General features: G+C 37.6%; 1 protein-coding gene across 5 annotated transcripts in view; it reads left to right on the top strand.

The window, feature by feature from the left end:
* CNTNAP2 (contactin associated protein 2) overlaps positions 1 to 26,705 on the top strand; it is a 2,322,173-nt gene that overhangs the window by 984,752 nt on the left and 1,310,716 nt on the right. For all 5 annotated transcript variants that reach the window (XM_086398240.1, XM_086398242.1, XM_086398243.1 and 2 more), the window contains 2 exons: positions 21,697 to 21,900; positions 26,108 to 26,292. In XM_086398240.1, coding sequence (XP_086254366.1) covers positions 21,697 to 21,900; positions 26,108 to 26,292 — 389 coding nt within the window. The remainder of the gene's footprint in view (positions 1 to 21,696; positions 21,901 to 26,107; positions 26,293 to 26,705) is intronic.

The following is a 26,705-nucleotide window of genomic DNA, read 5'->3' as shown; positions in this document are numbered from 1 at the left end:
GCTCTATGACTCAAAAGGAGCTTGATTCCTACCAGGGTCATCTGGGAGCGATACTGTTCCCACTGTTGCTGCTATAAACAAAGTTGGGAGTTTTAGGAGTTTAACTGATCAGGATCCTGCCCCTCCTACTTTATTCTCTCCATCATTACTAAGCTTTGCCTCTGCTTTGTTTGTCAATGACTATAAAAGTCATGGTGCTGGACAAAACCCTTGAGAGTCCCTTGGACTTCAAGGAGATCAAACCAGTCAATCGTAAAAGAAGTCAACCCTGAATCAACGGAAGAACGGATGCTAAAGCTGAAGCTCCAGGACTTTAGCCACCTGTTGCTCCAATGAGCCAACTCATTGGAGAAGACCCTGATGCTGGGAAAGATTGAGGGCAAAAGGAGAAGAGGAGAGCAGAGAATGAGATTGTTAGATAGCATCAGCAACTCAATGGATATGAATTTGCGTAAACTTCGAGAGGTCGTGGTGGACAGCAGAGCCTGGTATGCTGCAGTCCATGGGGTTACAAAGAGCTGGACATGACTTAGCCACTGAACGACAAGAGTGAATGTCCTCTTTCCAAGCCTTCACACGCTACGCGTAAAACCATTAAAAATTGCAGTCACTGTCACTTACCACAGAGCCACTGGAGGAAAAGCACTTTTATCTGTTTTTTTTCCCACTCTGTGTGAAATTTTGCCCTTTTTTTTTTTAATTTCAGCTTGATTTAGCCAGTATATTCTTAACCTAAGCATTCTGATTTAGCAACTGACTTTTTTTTTTCATCTTGAACTCTTCAGAGGTTCATCGAATTTAGTTGTAAGATACAAAAACTGGAAGCAAGTCCTTGTTTTAAATCTAGATGTTGGGTTGGAGTTCACTAAATTTGGTAACTCTAAATGTGTAAAAAATCGATTACATTTAATGCATTCATTCAACCAGACATTATAATGGAGGTCTTAGTCGTTCCATCATGTGCCACTCTTTGCAACCCCATGGACAGGATCCTCTGTCCCTGGAATTCTCCAGGCAAGAATAGTGGAGTGTGTGGGTGGCCATTCCCTTCTCCAGAGGAAGGCATTATAATGGTGGATTCCTACATTCATAAATGCTAGGTGCTTTCTGGATAGCAAATTTGTGAGTTATACCGAAATAATGGCTTATATTGTGCTGCTGTGGATAGTCACAGATGATGGCGTTGAGGTCATGTCTCAGTTTGAAAATCTTTATCTGATATTTTTTTGGGCAGGACACCATCCCTCATCCTGCACCCCAAGTTTCTTAGGTCATAGTGAGAAGGCTACCAAAAGATGTTCAAAATGCTTGTTATGTACAGCAGTGAAGGGAAGGGACAGAATATTTCTCTTTATTTCTCTATGTTTTGCTGCCTTCCTCACTGGGGAGCAAAATGAGCTACATCAATGAAGGGAGCAAAAAATATGGAATAGGAAGTCGAGTGGGTCCTTCCATGACCAAGAAGGGAACTCAGTTTTTCCTAAGTCCATTAATGCTCTTGTAACCATAGGACCTTCTTCTCTTTCCAGGCCTGGGTCAATGTGACCAAGTAGGTGCTCAGAATATTCACTGTTTTAAATCAATTAAGCAAAAACTTAATATATGGAAACAATAAAAGCTAATGCTTATTAGCAGTTTACCATTTTCCTGATCCTGCTTTAAGGATACTGTTAATACCTTCCATGCCTTACCTCATTCAGTCTTCACAGTTCTGTAAAGAATGCTACATCGTCACCTTTACCTTTTGACAATCAAGAAACCTGAGGCTTAGAGATGTGATTTATTGAAGGTCACGTAACTTAAAGGCACAGAGCAGAAATTAGAACCCTGGTAGTGTAAGTAAAACTATGTCAATTGTTCCAGCTACTGTGAACCAGAGTTAGTGGCACTTAAGACCCAAAAGTCCCTCCATTTGAGATGATCTTAATTTAATGAGATATAAGAAAAAAATGTGTATGTTAGAATTGTTTGACATTTAAAAGATCTGTGCTTTGGTGCTAGACTAACTAATAGCAAAAAGAGTAGGAAACATAAAATATTATAGGTGAATGTGGCCAGCACTGTTATACTTGCTCAAGGTCATCCATTCATCCTTAATGGCCCCGGGTCTTTAATGCCATGAATGTGTCCCTTAATTCACTGAGAAAAGCAATTTTGTCCCCATGTTCTAGACCTAAAATAATTCAATCTTACTAATTACGTTTGAGCATTATCGAGGCACTAAGAATATAGGTTAATTATTATTCTATCATCTCATAAATCATTTTGTTAGATTCTACTTCTACAAGCCTCCATATAATAAATGTTTATTATTTTTTAAATTAACAATATGGCTAATGATAAATGGTGTTTATAATATAACAGTTTTACTCTAATCTAACTTGCAAATTTTGACACTTTGTAAATAGCAGTCCATAGTATTCACATATAAAATGTTTCAGCATCTATGGATTTTATATTTTAAAACTCTCTTTGAGAATGTCCAAGAGATAATGTGCTAAAGTAGTCAGGAAGTGTGAATGTGCTTCTAAAATTCAGATTCTGCCATTCTAGAACCTGATTTAAAATCCCAAAATAAAAATGAATGTAAGCTTGACCAAGCTAACCATAATAAGAGATGCTTAATTTTGGAGCTGAAAGGAATCTCAGAGCTTACCTTTTTCCTCCCTTCATTGTACAGGCCCAGAGGGTAAACTGATGTCCCCGAGGGCAAATAAAGAAGGGTCGGGTCTGAGGTCTCTGGGTTCAGATCTAGTGTTTACCTGCAGCCTGGTGGGATGGTCGTGATAGTATTGGTTCCACTCCACACTTCGTGGGTCATGAGGAAGGTGACACCATCCTAATAAATCTCCTACTACAGCATGCATTTTATCCCCCTGGTATGAAAATGTGTGCTTTGCTTCTAGATCTACATTAAGAGAAACTCAACCATTGACATTTTAAGGACTTAACCGACCTACTATAAATAGCATTTGTAACAGCCTTATATCTGTCATGCCTTGGGAAGTGCATAAATTGTTAGGATTGACCTAGACTGTAAAAAATGTCAAATGCAGAAAGTTGAAAATAGGATGTGTAGGCACTGTGTCAAAATGTGTCCTATTTCCAAATTAAATTCTTTTCTTTTTAGCTCTTCAAAACCAAACCAAGGCAAACCAAACCAACAAAAAATCTTTCCGAAAATTCATGTGAATTTGTAATATTTGCCCTTTTGTTTCCTGAATTCAAAAATGACCCCTCCTTTGTGAAGTTACAAAATTCTGCAACTTTTCTAATTCTAATTTTTTAATAGCTTAACTGTTATCAAGAGAAAATGCCACTGAAACCCATGATTTATGTTAGGAAAATAAATTCAAAGTATAAATTACACAGTAATATATGTTATTGAACATTATACAAATTATAAAATAAAATTATACAAAAGAATATCTAAAATTCTTAAAATATAATGTCAACTTCAAGTTTATTTACAGCCTTAAGTAAATTTAAGGTTTAGAGGGAAAAGAGATGAATCTTCCCATAGGGTAGACTCAATAAAGTCTGTATGTTTATGCTGCAGATTTCAAGAGGATTTTTCTAGTAAGGTCTGAAAAAGTGGGTAATAATCAAATGGCTGAATAAACAAGGAAAATTCTGGGAAATGTAAATGGTGAGTGTGGTTTGTTTCCCCAGGAATCCGGATTCTACACAATGTATTGGGAAAAGAACTGCCTTCCACCCTCTTAAGGTCTATGGCTGGGCCTGCAGATTAAACTGACATGGGACAGATGAAAAGGAGAAAAACATACACATTTTAGTTAGCTTTTATAGGTACATGGGTGTCTTCAGAAGGCAAATGAAGACCCAAGGAAGCCATTATGTCCAAAAGCTTAAATATCTTTTTAAACAAAGAATGATAAATTTTAAGGATGCAATAAGTCAAAGGGCTTGGGCTGGAGGGCAGTTAATTGACAGTGATTAGGAAACATTTGGGAAAATTAATTGAAGATAAAGGGTTTTAATTGGAGAAGGAAATGGCAACCCACTCCAGTATTCTTGCATGGAGACTCCTATGGACCAAAGGAGCCTGGCGGGCTATAGTCCATGGGGTCACAAGGAGTTGGACATGACTGAGTGACTAAAAAGCAAGGGGGTTTAATAGGGTTTTTAAATTTCCAACTCCTGCTTTGGCTTTGTCTGCCAAGCTTTGTTGATAAGAATCTTGTTAATTCTCTTCCTGGGACAGTGAGGGTGCCTGTTTCATCGCAATTGTTAGGACTTGATTTTTGGTAGAAAGAGATCAATCAGAGAGCCCTGCCTGCATCTGCTGTTTCGGTTCACAATAGTCAGTGTACAGAGAGGCATGTTTTGGGGTAGCATGATCTGAACCCCTTCAACATTAATGTATTGCTAACACTGGATTTACTGTTTATAAAGTGTCTACTGAATTTTAATAATCAAACTTGGAAATCACAGAGTTTAGTTACAATAAGCATGTGAGGAAGGAGAGACTGGCCTTTGTAAACTGCAAGAAAGTCTCATGTGCTGAAATAAATGCACATCCAAGCAGTGAGAAGTAAACAAAGGAGGCCATCTGTAGAATGATACCATGTAGCATCACTCTTACTTATAAAGAGATCTGTGGTTCCTTGTCATTTTCCATAGGATAACTTAAATATTTATGGATTATATTTTCACTGTCATATATGTGGTACTTTGAAAATAGACCTTTGTTTTCCTGTTTAAGGAAATGGATGCATGGAGATGCAGCCATAAAGAACAGACTTGTAGACATGGGGGCTGGTGGGGAGGGTACTGGGCGGCGGGGAAGGAGAAGGTGGGAATAATTGAGAGTAGCATGGAAACATACATTGCGTGCATGCCAGGTCGAGTCAGTCATGTCCAGCTCTGTGTGAGTCTGTGAACTGTAGCCTTCCAGGCTCCTCTGTCCACAGGATCCTCCAGGCAAGGTTATTGGAGTGAGTTGCTGTGCCCTCCTCCAGGGCATCTTCCCAACCCAGGGATTGAAGCGGTGTCTTTGCACTAGCAGGTGGGTTCCTTACCACTAGCACCACCTGGGAAGCCCGTATTCACACACACATATAAATATGCACATGTACATATGTAAATATATGTTTCTTTTTTAGGTAGAAGCTTATATATCCAGTAAATCAGTAAAGAAGTTCAGATTTATAGTGTTTTCTGTCTTTCCTTCCCGCCTGTATTTAGTGTACTATCTGCCTATAGTTATGTGGTAATAAGAGCATTGGGCTTTCCTGGTGGCTCAGACAGCAGGGAATCTGCCTGCAATGAGGTTCGATCCCTGAGTCAGGAAGATCCCCTGGAGAAGGGAATGGCAACCCACTCCAGTATTCTTGCCTGGAGCATCCCATGGACAGAGGAGCCTGGTAGGCTACAGTCCATGGGGTTGCAAAGAGATGGTCACTGAGCTACTGACACAGCATAGAGTATTATATCTTTGTATCATATAATATATTAAAATTATTTTTTAAATCATTCACTCTCCATTTAGCACTATCCAGTACTCTTGCCTGGAAAATCCCATGGATGGAGGAGCCTGGTAGGCTGCAGTCCATGGGATCACGAAGAGTCGGACACGACTAAGCGACTTCACTTTCACTTTTCACTTTCATGCACTGGAGAAGGAAATGGCAACCCATTCCAGTGTTCTTGCCTAGAGAATCCCAAGGACAGCAGAGCCTGGTGGGTTGTTGTCTATGGGGTCGCACAGAGTCGGACACGACTGAAGCGACTTAGCAGTAGCAGAAGCAGCAACATCTTTTCTGCCCTTATGGCAGAAAGTGAAGAGGAACTAAAGCCTCTTGATGAAAGTGAAGGAGGACAGTGAAAAAGTTGGCTTAAAGCTCAACATTCAGAAAATGAAGATCATGGCATCTGGTCCCATCATTTCATGGGAAATAGTTGGAGAAACAGTGGAAACCGTGTCAGACTTTATTTTTCTGGTTTCCAAAATCACTGCAGATGGTGATTGCAGCCATGAAATTAAAAGACGCTTACTCCTTGGAAGGAAAGTTATGACCAACCTAGATAGCATATTTAAAAACAGACATTATTTTGCCAACAAAGGTCCATCTAGTCAAGGCTATGGTTTTCCTGTGGTCATGTATGGATGTGAGAGTTGGACTGTGAAGAAAGCTGAGCACTGAAGAATTGATGCTTTTGAACTGTGGTGTTGGAGAAGACTCTTGAGAGTCTCTTGGACTGCAAGGAGATCCAACCAGTCCATCCTAAAGGAGATCAGTCCTGGGTGTTCATTGGAAGGACTGATGTTGAAGCTGAAACTCCAGTACTTTGGCCACCTCATGCGAACGGTTGATTCATTGGAAAAGACTCTGATGCTGGGAGGGATTGGGGGCAGGAGGAGAAGGGGATGACAGAGGATGAGATGGCTGGACGGCATCACCGACTCCAAGGACATGGGTTTGAGTAAACTCCGGGAGTTGGTGATGGACAGGGAGGCCTGGCGTGCTGCCATTCATGGGGTCTCAAAGAGTCAGACATGACTGAGCGACTGAACTGAACTGAACATCTTTTCCAAGGAATTTGCTTTTTAAGAAATAAAATTCCTTGTCGATACATGCTGTGTTCATTCACAGGTAAACTATGATACCATGGAAAATAAACTTAATTGTTCAGTCTTATTATCATCTGTTTAGTCTTATATTTTGACAGTATTCAAGTTAAAAGGGATTTGTGCATGCTAAATTGCTTCAGCCGTGTCTGACTCTGTGCGAACCTATGGACTGTAGCCTACCAGGCTCCTCTATCCATGGGATTCTCCAGGGAAGGATCCTTCTTCAGGATGTCTTCCTGACCCAGAGGTGACCACATCTCTTCTGTCTCCTGCATTGGCAGTCAGGTTCTTTACTGCTAGCGCCACATGGGAAGCCCATAGGAATGTGTGGCTGAACAAAACCTAGCTGTAGGGTACTAACTAGAAGTCTCTGCTTAATACAATCCCAGGGCAGCTGCTCAACATTTAAAAATAGAGGGTGAGAGGATTCATTACAATGTTGGATTGCTAACTTTTCTAGGAAATGGATTGTTTGAATGACATCAGAATCGCTGCATAGCTTCTGTTTGCCCCAGGTGGAGAGACTCTACCTCCCCCATACCCTGAATATATCCCAAATACTCCCTGTTGTTTTCCCACTAGCAGGGCCAAGTGTCTTTGATATTAACCTAGCATCTTCTCCCTGTTCATCTTTTAATCAAGGAGAACACTGTCTCTGTTACCTGTCTCTCTCTCGAAAGTCAGACAATCGTACAGAAATCAGTGGAGCTACACAAGTTTTACAAGCTAGCAGCCCCAATGTACGTGAACTGCTGTCCCTCTGACCAGTGAAGTTCTGGTTTTAGGCACTTCAATTATTTTAGCCTTGTCAGGACTGGTTCTCTGCACAAGTGGTGGGAGCATTGCTCATTTATGGAAATGAATGAATTAAGCCTGCTCACAGGGGCCTCAGTGGGCATGTGGGTGTCTCGGAGTAATGGACGGCACCCGTGTTCACAGTGAATCAGATCCCCTCCAATGCCCGATTCGCTGAGGTGTGTTGATGGTGGGGCCGCAGAGTACCATTTAGTATCTCATCAGACAGGACCCAACTGCTCTAACGGAGAGGAAAGAACACATTATGTCACAGCGTGTGTACATTCTGAGCTTTATTAATCCTATTTTATGGCTGAGATAAAAGATTCACCCAAAGGTATATGAAATCAAACCAAAAATAAAATGAAGCTGTGATGTACTACATCCTATGCATAAACTCAAAACATTCTAAACATATGTCCCAATCTCTTGCCAGTAGGTGCAAATCATTTGTACTGATTCATTGGGCTTTCAGGAAAGTACAGAAAGTAAAATAAATAAAAATGACGTCTTTACTAGTCACCTAGTACAGATTGCTGCTTGTCCAGGAAACTTTGCAGTTGTTGGGAAACTGTCTACTGTTTGGAAAAGTACTTAGTTGACATTTTTAGATTCAGGTGAATTTTTAAGATATGGAATTGAATAAGATAAAGCATTAAAATGTGTGATAGCTAAAGATGGCATCTAAAGATTCCATCTAAAAATTAAGGTGGTGAAAATAAGTGAATCCATATATATATAACAGATTTCAAAGAAGAATGTTTGACATTTGGGTTTGTTTTTAGGGAAGTCTCAATTCCATTCAAATCCCTAATGCTTTTATGGTGTTGGGTTTGTCACATCTTTGGAGAAAAACATGTTTGTAAATATTCATCTGAAATCCTTCGATCACTAGAGAAACCTTAAGTGCTTTGATATTCTGAGTATCAACCATGTATCATCGGAAAGTTTTGCATTCTTTAATGACATAGTTATCTTCGTTGTCTGGCTGTGTCTAACCTTTATAAACATGATTGGGTGGTTAGCTGCTCTCAGGGAGGTCTTTGCTCTCTCTGCTTCTGCACTGTCTTCTAACCCGCTAATTCTGCCACATCAACATAGGGGTTACCTTTTCAAGATGCTGGTCCTACGCCTTCCCCTTAGGACACCATCATTGAACACTTAGACCCGTATCTTCCATATGAAGCAGCAGACTCTTCATCTTCCAATTTAAACCTTTACGGGACTCATGAACCTTATATATCAAACTCAGGCAGAACTACTGAGCTCTTTAAGGAAACTGCATATGCTCTTCCCCTATCTGTCTGGATTTTTCTTAATCTTAACTTTCTTTTAATAAAGGAGCTCATCTATTTGTTCTTTAATAAAACTCACCTCTGTTCCTCAATAGTCCCACTTTCTTGGTACAATAATGTGGGTGTAGAGGATATTTCAGTGAATGCTGCTGCTGCTGCTAAGTTGCTTCAGTCGTGTCCAACTCTGTGCAACCCCATGCACTGCAGCCTACCAGGCTTCTCCGTCCATGGGATTCTCCAGGCAAGAACAGTGGAGTGGGTTGCCATTTCCTTCTCCAATGCATGAAAGTAGAAAGTGAAAGTGAAGTCACTCAGTCGTGTCCGACTCTTAGCGACCCCATGGACTGCAGCATACCAGGCTCCTCCATCCATGGGATTTTCCGGGCAACAGTACTGGAGTGGGGTGCCATTGCCTTCTCCTCAGTGAATGCTAGTTGATATCAGATATTTCCTAGTGATTCTTCAAATTCTCTTTTTTTCAGATCTATGGGATAACTCTTACCAATAATCTTAAGATTTTTTTTTTCTTTTTTGGTTTGGCCAATTTTTTTCTATTTCTTTTCTTAATTATAGTTAAAGATTTTCTGTAGAAAATATTTTGGAATATAGATTATTTGAGATACAGGAAAGCTGATAGCTCAGTTGATAGAGAATCGGCCTGCAATGCAGGAGACCCCAGTTTGATTCCTGGGTTGGGAAGATCTGCTGAAGAAGGGATAGGCTACCCACTCTAGTATTCTTAAGCTTCCCTTGAGCTCAGCTGATCAAGAATCCACCTGCAATGCAGGAGACCTGGGTTCGATCCGTGGGTTGGGAAGATCCCGTGGAGAAAGGAAAGGCTACCCACTCCAATATTCTGGCCTGGAGAATTCCTCCAACTGTATAAGTCCTTGGGGTCACAGAGTCAGACAAGACTGAGTGAGTTTCGCTTTCTTTTATTTCAAGGCCAACAGGGGTATCTTGAAATATGGTATATTGATAGGAAATTTAAGGTATAGTTAAGGCCAACATATCAGGAAACAACTGTCATTGAAAAGGTAGTTTATTATTAAACTTCTGAGGAGGAGAGGGCAGGTCTACCCTGGGGGGGATGGGGAGGGCAGAGAGGTAGTGGGGAGGATGGGAAAAAACCTTCACTGTGGTTTCCATAGGAAGGAATGGGTGAGGCCATGTAAGCTGGTTAAGGATTGACTAGTTTGAATAATTTCAGAGGCTCTGGGACTGGGGTCCTGTCCCCGGTTGTTTGGTTCCTGACCCTGGAGTGATTAGGGCAGGTAGATAGTGGCCTGGAGGGTGAGGGCCTGAAAGAGGAGATAGCTAGGCTGTGGACTCTTGACTGGTTTTTCTGTATTTGGAGAACATCCTTAGGATCTGGCTCACTCTGGGAGTTATCAACAAGGCCCCGCGTGTCAACACATCAACATACAGAAAACGGAAGTGAATGAGTGAAGTTACTCAGTCATGTCCAACTCTTTGCGACCCTATGGCCTGTAGCCTACCAGGTTCTTCCGTCCATGGGATTTTCCAGGCAAGAGTACTGGAATGGGTTGCCATTTCCTTCTCCAGGAGACCTTCCTGACCGAGGGATTGAACCCTGGTCTCCCACATTGTAGGCAGACGCTTTACTGTGTGAGCCACCAGGGAAGCTCCAGCAAATGGAAGACATGGTTAATACTGACCCTGGTAGCTCTGAGAAATCTCCCGGATGTGAACCTCTTTCACCATTCCCCTTGTATTTATGTGGATTGTCTATCTTTTCCTAAGCATTGTATAAATTACCAGGAAAAAAGTGCTTCAAAACACATTGCTATATCAACTTACCATCCCTTAGCCAATTTAGTAATGAAATTTGGATGTAAGACTGACAACAGTATTTTCCTGGAACCAGAAGAAGTAAGTTTAACTGAGTAATGGTTTTAAAAAATCTGAGATAAATGTTGAGACTAATTCTTATTAAGAAATGTTCTGGGGGATTTCTTGATGTCTGGTTCCTTTCTTCATTAGTGGAAGATGTATTTAGTACTTATAGTTCTAAAGTTTAATAGTCTTATAGTTTGATACTTATAGATAGTATTTTCCTAAGCAGAAAAATAGATTATGTATGGTAAAAAACTATAGCTCTTTTCAGTAAACAGTAATATTATCACAGAGAAGACAGGTCTAATTTGTTTGACTCTTTGATTTATAAAAATAAATAAGAATAGCTTCAATATGGATTTATTACAAATAGATTTTATGCTAATGTTTAATGCTAATTTTCAGAAACTGCTTATTACCTCTGTATTATTAGATGTATCAGAACTGTGACCCTGTTCTCAAGTGGATCACTCTGATTTTCTGATGTCCTCTCCGTGTGTAAATGGCCATTTCTCTTAAATGCATTCAGTTTAAAGACATATATATATATATAGTATTTAAACTCATACTGTAGTCAAATGTTTTAAATGTTGACTTATTAAAAATAACTCCAGAATGAGTGTAATGAAAGCATTTGATGTTTTAAATTATTTATGTATATCAGAAATATACAATTATGGTACTGACATAAGTGCCGATCATTAAATCATATATGAGTCTGTACTCTCAGAGAACAGACTGCATTGCACCAGGTATGGTTTTGAAGGAAGGTGGGAACAGAGGAATTCCACTTTTGCGTGTTGTCTCAAATATCAGTGATGTTTAAATCAGTTTAGGTGTTTATCGGGGTTTCCCTGGCAGTTCAGTGGTTTAGACAAGACGTTGTGCTTCCACTGCGGGGGTCATGGATTCGACCCCTGGTCAGGGAACTAAGATCCCACATTCCCTGTGGTGTAGCCAAACAATGAATAAGTTAAAAAAATTAAAAAGAGAGAAGTGTTTATTGTGTTAAGAAATACAAAGTAGAAGAATCCATCCAGAGGCTGTACCTTAGAAAAGCTTAAAGTCCACAGGAAATCAGATCCATAAAGAGATAATTTCAATATGAGAAGTGGTGTGATAAATATCTAAGGGTGATGTGTGTGTGTTCAGTCATGTCTGACTCTTTGTGACCCCATGGACCATAGCCCGCTAGGCTCCTCTGTCTGTGGGATTTTCCAGGAGAGAGTACTGGAGTCGGTTGCTGTTTCCCACTCTAGGGGTTATTCCTGACTCAGGGATCGAATCTGTATCTCCTGCGTTGGCAGGCAGGTTCTTTACCACTGAGCCACCTTGGAAGCCTCTGTGGATGAGGGCTGTTGACACAAGAGAATTTATCTAGTAGGTAAGCTTTATCTGAAGCTTAGAAGATGCTTAAACAAGAATAAGCATAAACTTAGTTTTGTTTTTTTTTAATAGCTCTTCATTGAAGGAAGTGAACTTAGCATGAGGAAAGGAAAATTAAATTAGGTGAAATTAGCAAAGGATCCAGGAGGTTTACAAGGAGAAAGGTGGTGCTAAAATGCAAGAGTGTCAGGAACGCAGCTCTATCCCTGAGGGTTTTGCAGGCCACATTGAAGAGTTTCTCAGTAGAAGAGTTTATTTCAAAATATCTTTTTAGCATCTGTATGGAGGATAGAGTTAAGGGTAATAAAACTGGAGGGTGGGAGTTGCTCATTCATGATGTTAATGCAATGGACTGTATGTGAGGTGATGGGAACCTGGTGGCAGTGCATATAAAAAGTCAACTATGTGTTTGAAAAACATGGATGTACTAAATTTCATTAGACTTGGAACTAACAGAATGTAGGTCCCCAGGACAGGGAGGAGCTGAAGAAAGGCCCAGAGCTCTGTCTTGAGTGGCTGTATAATGGATATAAGGCCTGGAGGAAGAATTATGTGTTGAGCAAGTAGAGTTAGACTTGCCTGTGGAAAGGCCATGTGGATATCAGAGTCCAAATGTTATGGATAAATGCTATCAGACACCTCTGATGTGATTGTTGTTGCTCTGTCATGAGCTATCAAGCACTTAAGGGCAAAGCAACACATTTTAGAGAGAAATATTGCACAAAATGTGAGATGCTGACCTTCCTGAAAGAGCCTTTATGGTTTTTATTTTATTTTTCCCCAAGTAGAAGTGATTTTTTTGAAGTCTATCTGTAGATTATTTTTCAAAGGATTTGAAGAAGGCTCATTTGCTCCTGTTACTCTAAATTAGCTGTTATTGACCTTTTGGAATCTATTAACTATTTATTTATATTTAAACCACAGATATATTGAATGAAAAGGGCAGCAGGTTAGAAGGAGATTAATCAAGTAGAAACAGTCTGCATATGTGATGAGATGGACAAGGTTCTATCCCAGTTAATGTCTATCAATTAGATAACACCAAGTCATAAATAATGGCATGAATTTTTTCCCTCCGCCACAAAAAATGTAGCATAAAATCACCATTTTTTTCTCTAACAGTTGAAACCTTGGCTATATTAGTAGCTGTGGCACCAAAGTGAATCAGAATGATTCTTGAAATTTCTTCCATTCTTATGATTCAAATTGTTAAAGAAAACGTTTAAAATAATAGTGTTTATTATACTTTAATGCACTGAATATAAATGACAATATGCAATCATTCAACAAATACTTAATGAATATAGACTAAGGCACTGCTCTAAGTACTGAGCTTTTTTTGTTGTTATTCAGTTGCCAAGTCGTATCCGATTCTTTGCAACCCCATGGACTGCAGCATGCCAGGCTTCCCTGTCCTTCACTGTCTCCCAGAGTTTGCTCAAACTCATGTCCATTGAGTTGGTGATGCTGCCCAACCATCTCATCCTCTGTTACCGCCATTCTCCTCCTACCCTTAAATCTTTCCCAGCATCAGGATCTTTTCCCAGAATTGAGCTTTCCCAAATATGTTAGGTAGAAATAAATGCTATGAAGAAGAAGGGTAGTGAGTGAATATAGAGATGAAGATGGTGACGTGGTATTTTGCAAAGAAAGGTCAACATATTTAGAATATTGACTACTGATTTTAAAAAGAATATGTAGGTTTGCATCTATCTAAAGGCTGGCAAAACTAAGCAAATTCCACCTTCTAGTGTTTTTCAACTTTAGTTTCAGAGATGTATTTCAAACTCTTGAATGTGACTTGGGTATTTATTTATATACATTACATAATGTTAGATTTCATAGTAACTCATTAACATGCATCTCTACTGATATCTTCAAGCAGTTAAATTGCTTTAATTAAGAATTTTGGAAATTGAAAGTAAGGAAATAATTATTCCAGTGCTCAGGAATCTCACTGCAAGAATGTTCATTATAAAAATGTTTGGATTTGTAGAAAACCAGAGATAAATTAGATGTACAAAAAGTATTTTGCTATCTATGTGGTGTGATTGTAACTAATTTAAATTGACTTATTTTTGTATTTTATATGACATAAATTTTTACAGTGAGTACATATTTATTTTATGATAATGAAACAAAAATTACTTTAAAATATTAAGCCCTATGCATTACCACATAAATACTAACAAACACTTCAACGTATTTAAGTGGTAATCAGTAATCACTTAAATACATATTAGCAATTATTATGGCCTTTAAAAATCACTGTTTATGCAAAAACATTTGATTAAAATGAAAAAAGCTTCAAAATCATTGCAAATCTTTATGAAATAGATAACTAGGTAATGGTTTATGAGTTTTTATTCTTTTTCATTGAATAATTTATTTGTTTTGTGGAAGAATAGATCATGTAGATGATGACAACTATATTTATTTGTAGAAATTGTATCGTGTATAAAGTAAAAAAAGAAATACCTGCAAGCTTCTCAGTGCCATGCAACAGTGAAAGAAATGGTGGCTCCTTGGGAAAATGGCTGATTGTAGGTCTGGGGCAGAAGAAAATGCAAGATGAGCTTAGGGCATCATATAGTGGCAGAAAGAGAGAAGAGAAAGGACAAAGCAAGAGGCTGAGGAGGACTCAGAAGAGGAGGAAGAGGTGGGGAGGGGAAGAGAAGGGGGAGGGAGGGGGCTGACGTGTAAGAAGAAGAGAAGGAGGGGGAAGGGCAGGAGAGGGCCACAGGGGGCTAATCCTGATACATGGACAAAGGAGCCAACCTCAGAGAGATCCCAGTGGCTAAAAATACGGGACCATTTGAGCAAGTATTGAATTAAAGTCAAAGAAGAAATAAACATGCACAGTCCCATAATTATATAAATACATGTTTTAATGAATGAATCATTGTTGTCAGTCACTAATAAGTCATGTCTGACTTTTTCTGACCCCAGGGACTGCAGCATACCAGGCTTCCCTGTCCTTCACTATCTCCTGGAGTTTGCTCAAACTCATTTCCATTGAGTCAGTGATGCCATCCAACCATCTCATCCTCTATCAACCTCTTCTCCTCTTGCCCTGAATTTTTCCCAGCATCAGGGTCTCTCCTAGTGAGACAGCTCTTCACATCAGGTGGCCAAAGTATTGGAATGAATGAATAAATATAAGAAATCTTCCTTACAGAAGAATTCTAAATAATATATGTAGATAAACTCACCACTCCAGGAGGTGGAACTTAATTCTCCTCACCTGAAACGTAGGCTGGACTTGGTGACTCACTCCCACAGAATGAAGTATGGAAAGGGGAAAATAGTCACTTTACAGTGAAGAAGCATGGCAGACATCACCTTGATCAATATCACTTCTGGAAAGTCATGTTGCCATTGCGCCTCGCCAGATAGGGAGTGATGAAGACACGCCAACTCTGGGCTTTTTTCCCCAAGCAATACCAATCTTGTCCTAAGAAAACTACAGACCAAGCCTGACTGAGAAGGATTCTGAAAAATATAACCTGACCAGTACTCTTCTAAAGTGTCAAAGTTGTGAAAAACAAAGAACGACTGAGGAAATATCACAGATTGGAGGAGTTTCAGGAAGCTAAGTAATGTGAGAGCTGGACCGTAAAGAAGGATGAGTACCAAAGAACTGATGTTCTCAAGTTGTGGTGCTGGAGAAGATTCTTGAGTCCCCTGGACAGCAAGGAGGCCAATCCAGTCAACCCTAAAGGACATCAACCCTGAATATTCACTGGAAGGACTGATGCTGAAGCTGAAGCTCCAATATGTTGGCCACCTGATGCGAAGAGACAACTCATTGGAAAAGACCCTGATGCTGGGAAAGATTGAAGGCATTAGGAGATGGGGGCAACAGAGGATGAGTTGGTTGGATGGCATCACCAACTCAATGAGTTTGAGCAAACTCCAGGAGATAGGAAGGACAGGAAAGCCTGGTGTGCTACTGTCCATGGGGTTGCAAAGAGTCAGTCACTGCTTTGGATGCTAACAAAAATGAAATGTGAGATCCTGGACTGGATCCTGGAATAGGAAAAGCAAGCAAACAAATTTGTGACAACTGGTGAAATCCAAATATAGTGTATATTTCAGTGAATAATGATATACCTAACTTATGTCTTGGGGCTTCTCCAGTGGCTGAGTCATAAAGAATCCGCCTGTGATGCAGGAGATGTGAGTTTGATCCCTGGGTCAGGAAGATCCCCTAGGGAAGGAAATGGCAACCCATTCCAGTATTCTTGCCTGAGAAATCTCGTGAACAGACAAGCCTAGTAGGCTACAGTCCATGGGGTCACAAAAGTGTCAGATATGACTTAGTGACTAAATCACAACAATCAAGTTATGCCTTAGACTTCACAAATGTACTCAGTTATATAAAATGTTAATGTTAGGGGAAGTTGGGTGGAGAGTGTATAGGAACTCACCATTGTATCTTTGCAACTTTTCTTTAAATCAAAAATTATTCTAAAATAAAAAGTGTATTAAAAAGAAAACTGTAAAACAGATTCTCATTGAAGAAATCAGACATCCAAATGATCATATATTTTTAGCGAATTAAAATCCTGATTTGGAAGAAAACAATGAGATTAAAAAAAAAAATAAACATAGTGTTCAGTAACAAAACTATATGGACTATGATCCTTCTGTGTATCTAATTGTCACCCACCAAGCTCCTCTGTCCATGGGATTTTCCAGGCAAGAATACTGGAGTTGGTTGCCATTTCCTTGTCCAAACTGCATATATACAAATTAAAATAATCAGAAATGTAAGTGGATATTTCATGAAAATAGAATCGTCCCTTTATTTTTCTTATTTAAACCTTCCTATTATTCTAAGTTTTCTATCAGGAAATATTTAAGAGAAAACAGGAAAACGAAAGTATTTTCCAAGTATTTATTTGTTTACTTTGTGGTGATGAATACAAATACATTTTAATTTTTTCAACTAAATACAATAAATTCTATTTCAAGTTATATACATTCTTACTTTATTGTAAGTACCTTGCTGCATGAAGATCATTAAAATATATTCATTTACTAAAACGTTCAGGTTTGCACATTATAAACACATTGCCAGAAACACATTTTGAACCATAATTAAGTGAAACTAGATTCTCCTTGCTCTTTCCCTTCCCCACCCTCTCTCTAAATACACACACACGCACACTCACATATATGGAATAATATATAGATCATTCCATACATTAGAAAGAGAGAGAGAGAAAATCTAGAAAGATGCACCAACCTATTACCCACTTAACACTGCTGATCTCTTGTTTTGGGGATTCACTTTCTACATTCTGTGGAAATGTATTGTTTAATTTCTTATTGTTTAAGAATGTTGTTTAATTTCTTTTTTAACAATAAACATATATTACATTTGTATTAAAAATTAGCAAGGGCACTTTTTAAAATTGTAAACTCTTTAGATGAAAAACACTTTTCCGAAATATCTCATCTGAGTATGTACAAACTCAGAGAAACTGAAGGGTAAGTAACAACGAAATTAAAAAAAAAAAAAGAAAAAGCTTTCTCTACTATGATGATCTGATGAATTGGACACACTCCAACCTCTCTGAGTTATTGTTAGAAACAAAATCATGGACGCACTCTGATTTTGCATTCACTTTTTGACTAGCCATACTATAGTTCAGATTGCTTAAACAGCTCAACCACACGTTTAATCACTGCAGAGAAAACTTTATTCTAAGGAGTGAAAAGCAATCAGGGTAATAGGGGGAAAAATGTGGCTTATCACAAAATAAGCACAATGTATTATTAGATGTCAAATGAAATTGTAATGTATGTTGTAGGAAAAAGAACTAAACTCTGATAGAGTTTTACAATATCTCAGAGACTCTTAAAAGTATATGGTGTATGTTTATGTATAAATTATATACCACAGATTACTTCTGGGAATTTGTAGTTTCAAAGCCAACTCTGAGTTCACATCCACAGGCTAACTTTGTGCAAGCATTTAACCCATTCCTGGAAGAACAGCTTGGATGTGGTAAGGTGAGAGACCTGGCTCAGAGAGTACTATATGTTTTTCAGCTGACCACTGACCACCTGTAAGATGAGATTTGATCCTCATGAATAACATTTCTTCATGTTTTTGTTAATATCCTAGGACTGTCTGAAGGGAAAAACATGCTCGTCCTTCCTGTCACTTTTTTCATTTGCATAAAACTAAGGAAGAAAGGCATCAACACTTGTATAAATCACTATTCTGTGCCCAAAACTGAATGTAGATTCTGAGTTAGGAGAAAACATGGGAGGGGTGAATTTCTTCCTCTGTCTAAGCTCTGGGAACATTTACTTCCTAAGAGATGAATGCAGAATGTTTGTTGTCAATTAATATATATTGGAGGTATATAAAATGATGATGTGTCTGTTATTCAACTGTCACTGATATGAAACTGACTGCAGAATTACTTTCTGGGATTCAGAATTTACTCCCTCCTTCTGACTTTTTTGTTTATGCACTTTGCAAGACAAAAAGTAATTTCTGCCAACTGCTGGATTATAAATTCAACCTGGGATCTGATAATCAGATTCCACTTTTTCTCTGTTTTATCTCTCATCACAGATGATAAAAATAGTGCAATTGGAATTCAGCTGTGACAGTATAGATGATTAAGCTAAAATCTAATTGGCTTTGCAGTGTTAGCAGAAGCCAAAATTTAATGTCTGCTTTTTTTCCTCCATAGTAAAATAAACCTCTGTGATTCACAGTCTCAGAACAGAATTCCGTTGATTAAGAAAGTCTTTTTATGACTGTATAAGGTCTTATAGTAAATAATTGACTGTGAGAATTAAAACAAAGTTCCAAGTTATGTTTTCCCTTGTGAACTTTTTAGAATGCAATGATTCTCTGAACTGTCACTTAAAGTCAGAAATGTTTTTGCTAACAAGATATATCATATTTTTAAAATATTCAAAGTCTATTGATTTGAAGGGAAAACTTAGAGATACTTTTAAGCAATATTTGAAATAAGTGGATTTGTGACAGTTCACTTTATGGCATTAGTTAAGAGCAAAACTTATGCTGGCAAATACTGCACAGAAAAAAGAGTGAATATAACCTCTGGTAGCTCCACACCTTCACCACCATGATGTAGCTGGCTATTGTTACTGTTACCAGGATCCAAAATATCCCCCGGGCTGATTGAAGCTAAGAGAACTGAAGAGAACTAGGATGTGTGATAAGAAGATATTTATATTAGGTTTTCCACTTGCTGTTAGTTTTTCTCTAGTGTCTCTCTCTCTGGGTTCTCTGGCAAAATCTTACCCCAAACTAGAGGCAGGCTTCATCCTGGCTTATAATCCTGAGATAATTAGAGCTACTGAATGTGATTAGGTTTCCAGTGTGACTAGTTTTGTCCAAGAGACATGGATTCGATCCCTGGGTTGGGAAGATCCAGTGGAGGCGGAAATGGCAACCTGCTCCACCAGCTTCTTGCCTGGAAAGGGCAAGAGGAGCCTGGCGGGCTGTTGTCCATGTTGTCGGAAAGAGCTGGACACAACTGAACACACACACCATCATCATTTTTAGAGCCAATGTGACTCGGTTTTCCACAACTTTAAAAGCTAAAAGTATTCTTATTGAAAAGGGTCTGATTAGGGTGACTAAGATTCTATTTGGACTTAGAATTTGATCTGGATTATTGCAGTCATCACTGACCCATTCTGTGAGTTGGCAACCCATGAAGCAACAGTGTGTAATAAATAAGACCATTTCATTTTCTTTTCCTGGTGTGAATAAGAAACAGTTACTATACTGTTGCCCACTATCCTCTGTTTCTGAGGGTGGGAAAAAGTTGTTCATACTTTGTAAAGGTTTATATAATTTCATGTTTTCAATGAAATTCCTTAAGATCAAACTACATCTACTCACAGCATAGATTAGATTTGTGTTCTTCTAAACACATATGGGTGAGACTGTCTTTTTTCAGAGTAGTTGAGAACATGGGCAATACACTTCTCTATTGGAAAGGCAAGGGGTTAATAAGGAATTTGAAATAGACATTGCCAGGGACCAGCCCCGGCTGATCCAGGGTATTCGAAGCGGGGACGGCGTCGGCGAGGATCAGGAAACAACTGCTTAATTAAACGTTAAGTAAGGATATAAAGAGTAATAGAATGAGGATAGGTCAGTGAAGAAATTCAGTGGAGAAAAGAGGCTGAAATAAGGATAGCTCAGTGAGGAAATTCAGTGGAGAAAAGAGGCTGAATAATTCAGCCAGAAGGTAAGAGAAAGAACGACATGGTGAGACCAAGTTTCGGTGAACAAGGCCCGCACTTTATTTTCCAAAGTAGTTTTTATACCTTAAGTTATGCATAGAGGATAATGGGGGAAGGGGTAGAGTCTTGCAGCAAGCCAGGCTTTCTTCCTGCAAACTTATCATATGCAAAAGCTTAGGTGATTTGCATCATCTTCTGGCCCGGAGGCCTGTTAACATTTTAAGACCTTTTCTTCATAAAACTTATTTTTCTCTAAAGGTGGTTGGTCAGGAGCCACCCTCCAAAAGCATTAGATAAAGTTGCATTCCTACAGAGCAAAGGTGTGGTGGGCTATAACAAGAAAAAGAATTAACTCAAGGGTCCCAGGTTACAAACATTAAAGCTACTATTTACACCAGTTATATTAATCAATACACTGCCAGGGACACAGCAGGTAAGGGATATGGAGACTTAGCAGCAAACATTGGCCCAACAAGTGAAAATCCCTTCACCAATACAATTTCTAATCAATCTTTTAACTGCTCAAAGGAATCTGTATTTAGACAGTTTAGAACATCTCCTGCCTCTCACAGTTGGGAGGCTCTGAACAATCACATGTGGCCGGAAAAACCTATTCAGGCAGGCTAGAGGATTTCCAAAGGAGTTTGTAGGTTGAAACACTGTCACACCCAGGAATTATTAACTGGAGCTGTAAGCTAACTCTTTTTTCAGAGAGGTAGTGGGGGACAGCCCCCCGTAAAGTCAGAGGTGAAGGTGAAGGCACAAAGCAGAAAGTAGGCAGACTCTGGTTTTGGGGGTAGATTGCTCGAGAATTTCCAGGGAGACTCCTGAGGCTTGATCCCGCCTTTGCGTATGCCAAGCCTCCTTCCTCATGACCTTTGCCAGGGGTGGAGCTCGCTCCCCGCAAGACATGAACCCTAAGAGCAAGGGATAAAGCAAGTTAAAGTTCAATTCACTATAAACTCTAGGTACTACCATAAAGTTTACTGAAAATGTAGTAGAATATAAAAAACATTAGAAAATGAGTATACCACAAACTCTGCCTTCTAAGATCCTTTATTATTATGTCATAGAAAAGAAAACTTGTTGGCAAAATATATATTTAAAATCATGAACACTTAGCCTCGTTTAAGAAGGAAAATATTAAAGTCTCATAATATCTGAGGGATTAACATTTTTACTTTTCAGGTAACCTCCAAATTTCTAAGTCAAAGTTTTGAAGCATATAAGTCATTGATGGAACATATGTTATTAGTATAACAGTTGAAGAAAGAGTTTTAAATTGTTAAGGGTTTCCTATCATCATTCTGTTCAAGTCCTTTCCATAAAATCCACTTCAAGACACAGAATAAAACAAGAATAGAAAGAGAAGGAGAACCCAGGACTAAAGAGTTTTCAAGAAAAAAACCCTTTTTTGTCGTTTATTCAGTGCCGGCACCCAATTGGAAGAAGATATACTTCAGACTGAAGGTCGACACACAATAACGAAACTAAAATGTTATTTATTTCTTCTTTTAGGGGCTGATGTTATCAACTTCGATGGCCATGTTGTGTTACCATATAGATTCAGAAACAAGAAGATGAAAACACTGAAAGATGTCATTGCCTTGAAATTTAAAACTTCTGAAAGTGAAGGGGTAATCTTACACGGGGAAGGACAGCAAGGGGATTATATTACTTTGGAACTCAAAAAAGCCAAGCTGGTCTTCAGTTTAAACCTAGGTATGTTCTGATTTTTGGCACCATTCCTTCCATTTATTGGTATCCCTGTTAGTTAAATGCTAATGGTCTTTAATCCTTAAAATGTAAATTATAAAAAGAGTTCACATTATGTTGTTGTCAATTCATTTTTAATTCATAGTGCTTGATATATATTTATATACATACTCATTTGTAAATATGTATCAACACCTGTTCTATGCAGTTACGATACTAGCATTTGGCATACAGCCGGACACTGTATTCTCTATTATTTTAAAGCAACTAAATCAGAAGAAATGACCTCAAATACTGATGAGTAGTATGAAATCAATTAAATAAGCTTGATACGATAAAGGATACTGTATAGGCGAGGGGGTATTATTAGAATATGTAGTGAGGAAAGTCCTTTCCAAGAAGATATTCATGATGAGGTTTCAGTGATGACAAAAACAAGCCCTGAAAATATCTGGGACAAAGCAGTTGAGAAAGAATCATGAGCGACTAAGACCCGATCTGCCCAAGGAACGAGATGAGGGGGCTAGTATGGGTATTCAAAGGATAGAAGATGAAATTAGATGTTATTTTAAGAATGGGAAGCTGTTGGTAGACTTTAAACTATATGGCCTCATGATCTTATTTTTAGAAAGGTACTGAGTCTTCTGTAAGAGAAAATGCTTGCATGAACATGAGTTACAGCTGGACTTCTGCCTGGTGTAACTGAGAGATGACCACTGCTTGCAGAAGGTGGCTTTCAGAGGAGATGTAGAAAAACAGATTCACCTGGGAGATGGTTTTGGTTGTAAAGTTAGTATGGTTTGTAATTAATTGAGTATGGAGTAAAAAAGAAAGAGAACATATAAATAATAACCCTAAGGTATGGCTTGAGTTCCAAATAGACATTTGTACCATTTATAGAAATACAGAAAGCCTTATTTTCTCTTCACTTTCTTCTAACGGAGGAGTACTAATTCCTTCCAATAGAGAAAGTCTAGAGATCTGTTGGAACATGGTGCATTTTTGCTGCCTGATAGTCATCAAAGTTGAGATTCTATTAGGGAGTTCCGTGTGTCATATTGACAGGAGAAGGTGCTACTCATGACGCCGGAGGAGAAGAGACAGTGAGTAGGAGGAAATATGAGTATATGGCATCACAGAGACCAGGGAAGGAGAGGAGGCTGTCACCTAAAATGTCATTTAAAACAGAAAAGTGAGGTCACTGGCAATATAGTAGTTACTGTTGATCTATTCTCATTAAAATAAAAAGAATAGTAGTTTTATTGTCATCAGTTAAGGAAAGATAAAAAGGGTGCAAATGACTATTTTAAGTATAATCAACTAGAAATGAAGGAATCAGAGAAATAATATGCCAATTAGAAAATGAGATGAAACTCAAAGAAGGAGTTACTATTTTGTTTTGGGCTATTGTTGTTGTTTCTAAGTGGACAAGCCTAATACATGTTTGTATTTTGATAATGTAGTTAAGATTTACTTAAAACTAAAGGGAAGGTCCACAAGACAGATACTGACATTCAGAGTTACAATTTATGCAAATCAGTAATATATCTATCCTCTTCTTGCTGGCCTAAAACTTTCAGAATTTATTCAAGAGTTGTTTGAAGGGCATCATATATTCCATATTTTTATGTTTAGTGATTTTAGGATTCTATAAAGATTTTGTAATCTAAATTATATCAATAACTAAAATTTGCATGTTGAATGCACCCCAATGGAAAGTTTTAAAACTGAACATTAGAAGACAAAGAGATCCTGCCTGCTTGATTTTCTTATCAACATGGTTTTAACTTTCTTAAATATGGCTTGTTTCCCATATATTAACTTTTATTACATTGAAAATCATTAGTATACTAAAAAATACAACTTCAGTTAGTTTTTTTCAGTTGATAATACTTAATATAGTATCTACAAAGATTATTCTTCATTATAAAACTTTCACATTCAAAATCTTATCTGACAGAAAAAATAGCTTCCATAACAAGAAAACTATCCAAGAAAGCTGATTTTAAAAATATACAAAGATATTTAAATTTTTATATTCAAATTGTAAAATGAAAATGCATGCCAAAACCTGGGAAAATTCAAATAGAGAAGTTTAATGTCATTCTTGAATGAAAATTCATTCCACTCTATAACTGTACTAAGACTTTAGGAGAAGACTGAGTGACTGCACTGAATGTAAGGAAAACTCACTGAAGAAAAATTATAAATAGTCTGTAAACACCAAATGCTCAATCAAGCTATCTATGAAAGAAATATACAATAAAATAATGATTCCAATTTTTTCAAGCAAGTAAATAAATTTTAAAAATAATAGTATCTGTATCGGTGTGTTATACAATAAAAAGGATTCTTTGTCCTAAAAATATTTCAAGAAAACAATTTAATAATATATCTTCAGATATTTTAATTTTCTATGTATTTTGTAATCGTAAAGAAATAATAAGAAACAGCTCTAGAATTTCTGTCCAAGGATGTATACTTTGTGATATTAGTTACAATAGCAAATATTGAAAGAAAAAAAATTAACACATACAAATATATTGGTATGTGTTAAATAATTTGGGGAATGTGACAGGCATTAAATTAAAACAGTAGGCAAATTATAAATGTTATATCAATATTTTATATGTATATGAATTATATGATTATATTTATATAATTTTTAAAAATGTCTGGAAAAACTAGACCACACTATTTTTAGTGGTGGAAAAGAGTGATTAATGCTTTACATATTAATTCTTTATAAAATTGGATCATATCTAAAGTAATTTATTTTTTCAAACTTTTCTCCTTTTTTTTTTTTTAAAGTGAAATACACAGAGTAGCCTTTAAAAGCCGCTGGGCCTTGTAAGAGTGTGATGTTACTATTCTGAAACAAGAACTGATCATATGGCCTCATACAAAAAGATCATTACCATGTCATTGGAAAGCAATTTACATAGAGTATTATTGACAAATTTATGACAACCATGGAAACACATCCATTCAGATATCCACTCTCAGTTTTAATGCTATTTCCTTAATACAGGCACATCTAGATACTGCTTAGTCTTCTAGTCTAAATATTTAATGTAATAAAACTGAATGTATTCTTTCACTTAAACTTACTCTTTCTTTTCTTTCTTCCTCTCCCATCCCTATCTACGTACACAGTCATAATCACAGTCACAGGGAAACATTTGATTTCATCACCAAAAGGAAAAAAAAATTCATATAGGAGATCCATAGAAAATGTCAGGTATAAGTGTATTAGCATCATAAATGTGAAAAAAGGAAATAATTCTTCAGTCAATTGTGTGTTTATTTTATTTCTATTATGCTATTTATTCTGAAGCAATAGTCTATTTTATAGCATTTAGTTTTGCCTGACCATAAAAAGTAATGCTTGATTAGACAAAATAGAAAATGGTATAAAATATGTAAACAGCATCCAGAGATGACCTTAATAAATATTTCAGACTTTCACAATCTTCCACTCTTATTTATAGTTCTGTTGCTATGGAGATCTTATTTCAAAATTGAACTAATGCTACATATGTAATTTTGCAGATTTTTATTTTAAAGTATAACTTGAGTAAATTTTCCATGACATTAAATATTATGTTGTGCTTAAGATTATGGCTTTAGGAATCAGAAAATATTTGTCATGTTGTATTTTCTTGACCAATAATAATAATAACAAAAAAAAATAATAAAAATTAACGGGTAACTTTTAATGAACATTCACTGTATGTCAGGAAATAAGTTCTTGTACGGATTAATTTAATCCTCACAGCAACTTTGTAAAGCAGGCACTATTATTTTTCCCATTTTACATATGACCAAAGAGAGGCTCAGAGAGCAGTTACCTTGGCCAGGATCATGGAGCAAGCCAGTGATGGAACAGCATCAGAATCCAGGGACTCTGACTCCAGAGCCCATAGGGCACTGACTTCATACGGAATATACCAAACTTAGCAGAATTCATGGCCCAGTAATTGAAAAAATAAATAAATAAAGCTCATGGTTTTTAAGGGAACAGAGATTTTTCCATCTTTAATAGCTTTTATGTAGTTTGAACATGCCACTATTGTTAAGTATCATTCCATGCTGGTTGTCCTATGTAAACTACAATAGACAGAGATGCCATAAAAATGTCTGCCCATGGTGTAGCAGATGACATAGAGTTCTGGTGTCTTTACCTGGGTCCTTTTCCATTCACGTGATTCAGGAAGCAACCAGCTTGGCCCCATATACGGCCACACGTCCGTGATGACAGGAAGCCTGCTGGATGATCACCACTGGCACTCTGTGGTCATTGAGCGCCAGGGCCGGAGCATCAACCTCACCCTGGACAGAAGCACACAGCACTTCCGCACCAACGGGGAGTTCGACTACCTGGATTTGGACTATGAGGTAAACCTGAGGATGTGTGAATTGTCCTGCATCAAGTGACTGCTTCAGTTTTATGCTGTCTTGTTGAATTATTATTAATTATATACCTTCATATACCATTTTCATTTTATTCTCCAAAGAAAACTTACAGCTTCACAACCTAATTTATTATTATAGGTCATTTCATTAAATTTTAAATTGTTAATGAGTTATTGAAGTATTTTTTAAAACTTGGAACCAAAGTAGCATGTATTTGAAGAAAAGGACCATTTATTATTTTATCAGAGCCATTTAACAAAACCAGAATAAATTAAGTCATAATCTTTTTATTGGTAATTATAAATTGCTTGTTCTTGATAATATACAGTATATTATATACATGATTGCCTAGTATTTATTAGAAAGCATTGCAGAAGAAATCCTACATTAAACCA

The sequence above is a fragment of the Bos grunniens genome, chromosome 4, assembly GCF_055505025.1.
Source record: "Bos grunniens cultivar Pamir isolate PY7600 chromosome 4, Bosgru_T2T1.0, whole genome shotgun sequence".
Lineage (NCBI taxonomy): Eukaryota > Metazoa > Chordata > Mammalia > Artiodactyla > Bovidae > Bos > Bos grunniens.
This window is presented reverse-complemented; position numbering and strand designations above follow the sequence as displayed.